The 6,000-nt window shown below is 34.9% G+C and overlaps 1 protein-coding gene across 1 annotated transcript in view; it reads left to right on the forward strand.

Moving 5' to 3' along the window:
- The window catches only part of LOC148943358 (uncharacterized), a 123,393-nt gene extending 118,738 nt beyond the window's left edge, over positions 1-4,655 (forward strand). Inside the window, exon 8 of the mRNA XM_089101695.1 lies at positions 4,339-4,655. Coding sequence (XP_088957821.1) covers positions 4,339-4,536 — 198 coding nt within the window. The 3' untranslated portion in view covers positions 4,537-4,655. The remainder of the gene's footprint in view (positions 1-4,338) is intronic.
- Positions 4,656-6,000: the final 1,345 nt, after the last annotated feature.

Genomic DNA, 6,000 nt, shown 5'->3' on the forward strand with positions numbered 1-6,000 from the left:
AATTTTTTTGTTAACCTTGCTCTTGATATAAACCGTTTTTCATTATGTGCTTTTAATCGTTATGACGAGAAAATATTCGATAATAAGTGAAATTTCAATATAAGTGAAATTGTTAGTCAAATCGCCGATGAAAGGGCTCAGCACTTTTCTCAAATTGGGGAAAAAGTTAAATTGGCAGTTAAAAAGCAGTCAGGAGATGGTTCTTTTGAGCAGTGCTTGCCTGACCCTAGTGATACTAGTCTTTTTCTTCGGGAAACTAGTCGACAGGAGGTGACAGAAATTGTCAGTGAAATGCAAAATAGAGCTGCTGGAGCGGATGGGTTGTCTCTGAAAGTAGTGAAGTATGTTTACCCGTGATATTGCCGTGTTATGTTGATTTAATGAATGATTGTCTTAAAGAAGGTGAATTTCCCGATCGATTTAAACGTGCCAGGGTAGTGCCATTGCATAAATGTAGTGACCAGGAAGATTTCAGCAATTATAGACCTATCCCTATTCTGTCTGTAATTTTTGAAAAAATATTATATAAACGAATGGCTGAGTTCTTGGAGAGGAAAGATTTCTTTTATGCAAACCAATTTGGTTTCAAAAAGGATACTCTACGGAGTATGCAGTTCAATATTTGACATCTATGATTAATGGTGCTTTGGATGAGAAGTTGAAAGTGGCGACTATATTCCTTGACATTTTGATGGCATTCGACACAGTGAACCACGGGATTCTTCTGAAAAAGTTGGATAACTGCGGTATTAGAGGAAATGCTCTGAAAATTATTTAATCATATTCGAGTCACCGGTCTATGTATGTGCAACTGGATGATACGAGATCAAGGGATTATAATGTTCGTTGTGATGTTCCCCAAGGGTCCCCTCTCAGCCCTCTTTTCTTCTCAATATATATTAATGACATCCACCAAGCAATCTGTGATTTTCACAACGAATGTTGGAATAGAGACGAAACGAATAAACCTAGGAAATCTCTTGTACTGTTTGCTGATGATACGAATTTCTCAGCTGCGGAGCGCACAGAAGCTCAGCTTTTAGGGATACTTAGTCATGATATGAAAAAGTGGAGCAATGGCTTAGGCTAAATAACCTGAAAGTAAACCACAGCAAATCGGGTTTTGTCGTCTGGTGCAGATCGCCTTCATACCCCTGGTTGTAAGCTCGTCAACCCCTGGTTGCAAGAGCTTACAGTAGGAGACTCGACAATAAGACGTCAGAAATCAGTGAAATACCTAGGTGTAATAATTGATGAAACATTAAGTTTTTCAGAGCAGTTTATTTTTAGTACAAGTTACAAGTTTTTTCAGTACAGTGTATATCGTCGAAAGTATCGAAGCTAAGGCATCAGTTTCTGGAGAAAGTTTTGTGTCTTTTGTATTTTTCATTAGTCCATCCTTATTTACTATACTGTTGCTCTGTTTGGTCTGGAATATTTTATGTTCACCTGAAACCTTTGCGTGTTCTCCAGAATTCAGCTGTGAGTGCTATTTATGGAATTGATTGACTTGCCTCAATTAGAAATATTTTCCCGCAAATCCATATTTTACCGTTTTCAGGGTTGTGCTGATTTTATAAGCTTCAAGTAATGTAAGATATTATTAGTAATATTGCTTCAATGTGTCTTCTTCATATATTTGAGACATCTGCGGAAGTCCATGGGGGTCTAACGAGACAGGATGGTATGTATAGCAGGTCGATTAGAGTGTTTGTGAGGTCTGCTTTCTCTGCTCGTCATATTCTTCTCGTGCTGAGGTCTCAGAGGCCATCTTCTATTAGGGATATTGTTGAAAGGTTTGGCTTCCGTGAGCAGTTGACACACCATTGCCTGCAGGTTTATGAATTGTTACTTTTTTTTCTCAAGTAGTTCTATATGTTTTATATATTTTTTGTTTTGTTGCGGAATGGGAACCCGAATGCACTCACATAAATTAATGCCTTTTTTTGGAGTGGTAGTACAAGTTCAGGTTACTGGGGCAGGGGCGGATCCAGAATTTTTTTTTAGGGGGGATAGGTTGATCCGATAAACTTGAGTTAGGAGCAAGTTTAATTTACACAAACTTGAGTTAATTAAGTAAATTACACTACTTTAAACTACGCTAGGGGGGGGGGTGCCCCCTCCCCCCTTGATTCGCCACTGTCATGGGGTTCATGCTTTCTTTTGTTGATTTTTTTTGTGAATAAATAATGTCTCCATCGAAAAACAAAATAATATGGAACTGCAATTTCCACTCACGTGTAGTTTTGTGCAATAATCTTTAAAGTGTCCTCTCATGAAGTCTCGTAACAGTACATAAGCTCTGTCTTCAATCCCCTTTGGTAAATATAGCCTACTATTCGTCCTTAATTCCACTGATCAGCCGTTCTCACGATATATCTGTGACCGATTTCGGTCAACAGTGTCTACACAGCATCCTGAAACCCTTCGGTTGACAGTGCGAACGCTCCCTGTCTAACCCCATCTGGTTGGAAATGTAATATGACTGAAGTAGATGAAAACAGACGAAGTGCATACTCGTATTCCACAAATGGAGGTCCACGATAAATGTGACGAAATATGTAATTGCTTAACTCCACTTTGTAGTTGCTAATTATAAATCTTTTTTTTTTTTTTTTTTTTTTTTTTTTTTTTTTTTTTTTTTACCCACCTCCTCTCCTCTCAGTGGTACTAACTTCTTTATTTCCGAAACTGATAACTACATTTATGTACCACCTACACTAAAAAAAATAAATAAAAAAAAAACCGACAAATTTTTTTAACTTTACTTTATCATAAAAATTTAACTATAAGTCTGAGCAGTTAATGCTTTAAAGATTTAATTTGGGGGCATTCTAAAACTAATTAATAAGCATTATTTAAACATCTGCCTAGCCACTTTGCACGGTGCCCTTCCGGTATAGGGAACCCCTTCCATGTTGGCACCAACTATCAAACTCCAAGAAATACTTTAATTTGCCTCCAAAATCCCTCTGTTTACCTTATAATCCCATCCTCCCAAATTACTCTCTGTCTTACCTCAAAAACGCCCAAATAAAAAAACTTTGTCTGAACATCATCTTACAATAACATACACTCAACACTTAGACAAAGTTTTTCATTTTTATTTTTTTCCTTTATTTCCTCATTTTCTAAAAACCCTTTTCAACTGCTCAAATTCCAAAAAAAAAAAAAAATAAAAAAAAAAAATAAATAAATAAAACATATTTTAATAAATATTCATTTCAAAATATTTCTCAAATCTATTACTTATTCTCAAAAAATCTACTTCTTTATCCAAAAACTTTTTAAAAATATTGATATTTATTTTTTCCTTCCTTTTTCTTCTACTCCATACATACCGGCATAAATTTCCTACTATAAATAATTATAATTATAAATCTTAGGTTAATTCTACAATATAGACACCCAAAATCAAAATGTATTAAACATGTGTTTCACAAAAGGTGGACATGTCACACCTTGTGAAAATTAGAATCATGCAAGGATTTTCAATTGGCATTATTGGAGAATTCTAAGAAGTGGGTCTCTCCCCTTTCCTCCCATAATGCATATATAGACTGGTAATACCTCTTTCAAACTATGATTACGAGAATGATTACCAAGTTATGAGGGTAGTTCATTATTAAACGTTCGTCATTAAATGACATTATTAAACGTCATCATAGGACATGACTGTCGTATGACTCTAGACTACTACTATTACTACTACCAAACTCATAGCACTACCAATCCTCCTGAGGCCAACACAGCTACGTACACTCCTCTTCCATGCCAGTCGGTTAAAGGCCTCTTTCTTTACACACCTCCCAGGAAGTTTCAGTTTCCCTTAAGTTGTTTTTTATGACCCCCTCCTACCCCATTTGGGGACGACTCAGCATTTGCACTATTATGACTGTACACACTGAGCAAATATTTCAAAAAGGGTGCTTAATTTTTTCGAAGATTAGCTTTCACGGTTTTCTGAGCTTGCTGTTTATAAATCTGAGGTAGATATTGTGAAAAAAATAGTTCAAAATCAAATACATCAGCCTATTAGTCATTGTTGTTTTATACATTAGAAATGGTACTTTAGAAGGTAATTGCCATAATCCAATAGAAAAAAGGGGAGATGAGACTGTCATAAAGGGGTGGATAATTTTAATAATAAAAGAAGGTTAAAAAAAATGGAACATGACAAGATATGGGTTTTATTCTACTTCTCTCTTCCGTAGCAGGGTGCTATATATGCCCTTATTTTTGGAAAAATAAGTGCTATTTCATGGTTGGATAAAACTGCGGTTTTTTACATAAAAAACTGTATTTTCTGGCTTATAAAACAATATTTCAATTTTTTAGGGTGATTCAGGAGGACCAATGGTTATTGAAGAAGGGGATCGAAGTGTCCTCATAGGAATTGTATCCTGGGGAATTGATTGTGCAGCTCCTAACCAACCCGGTGCATATACCCGAGTAACGAGGTACAGGAAGTGGATACAAGATACAATGGCAACAACTCCCAAGGCTCATAAGAAGAAGTCTAAACGCCGGGGTTGAAGTGTTTTCTTATGCTTAAAGAAAGTTAAGCATATTCATATTTCTCCCATGGAGAATAACGACATATTTATTTATTTATTTAACTATTTATTTCAATTGTATTTAATAAAAAATTTGAAAAATATGCTATGCGATGAGGGATTTAAGATAAATTTAAAGCTTGTAACTACGAAGTAAATAGTAAGTTTGTGAAGTACAACTAGAAATGGACTAATAAATGGACCTATAGCTAGCCCTCAGTATTTATTAAGCCGAAAGTTTCTATTTCTTGGCTAGCATAAGGTACACTTTTTGGACTTTAGCTTCCTCCAGATTTTTGGAGAACATTACATTAGTTTAAGAGGTTAGAGATGTTTTAAAAACTAGAAAGGTGTATATTAGAGGTATTTTAAGATATGACGATTAATCGAGTCTCTGTGGAAATTACCATAAGTTATGTATATGGTAAGGCACATTCTTTGACTTTGTTTTTTTCCTCTGCTCAATTCACTGATAAATATCGGCAACTTGGCCGGTACTCGGACTTTCAGCCATCTTTAACAAGATTTCACTATGCTCAGGCCTTAATAATTAGCATAAATGTTTCACCATGTATTTGTGAATAATGATCTCAGTAAAAACAGGGAGCCAGATTCTTTTGAACTCATAGTACTTTTGTTCACTCTTTAACCCCCTCCCCCCCCCCATCTCTGCTATTTTGCTCTATTTTAAAATGTCAACTCAATTTTCGAGGACGTTGAATAAGTTTCAGAAGTTATAAGAAGTGATAAGTTTAAGATATATATATATATATATATATATATATATATATATATATATATATATATATATATATATATATATATTAAGTTCATAAGTTTATTAATTCATATTCACAAACAAATAAATAAATTAATCAACACTTTCACGCTGGAGAAAGCCTATGAAGGTTTGCGATCACGCGAAAGTCCACGTAACTACTTACCTATTAACTCAAATATTTACATAAACCTCAACTATTTAATTAAAGCTGTTAGAAATAAACCAAAAATAGGTAAACTATAGCCTATAAATATGAGAAAAAAATGTAGATAAATAAATAAATAACTGAATTAAAAATTATAATAGATAAATCAAATATAAAAGAAAAATAATAATAACAAATCCATTCTAACTCCCTCTCCTCTTCCCCCCTGCCCTTCCAACCTTACCTTAGCCCCTACCCACCCTTACCATACCAGCCCACCCTTACCTTTCAAGCTCCTCTTCCTCCCCTACCCAACCTACCCGCCATAATAAAATTTAACAAATTCCCCCCAAAAAATAATCTTTTAAATTCCTTTTAAATTGAAGTACGTGTTCCGCCGCTCTAATGCTCAATGGTAGCTCATTCCATACTGATGGGCCCAGATGCTTTATTGAAAATGAAGACCTGGTACCACGACACAAATCAACAACTATATTATCACTTTGCCTAGTTCCATA

This window comes from Artemia sp. Qi Xiang Cuo, chromosome 15 (genome assembly GCF_049724085.1).
Source record: "Artemia sp. Qi Xiang Cuo chromosome 15, ASM4972408v1, whole genome shotgun sequence".
Taxonomy (NCBI): domain Eukaryota; kingdom Metazoa; phylum Arthropoda; class Branchiopoda; order Anostraca; family Artemiidae; genus Artemia; species Artemia sp. Qi Xiang Cuo.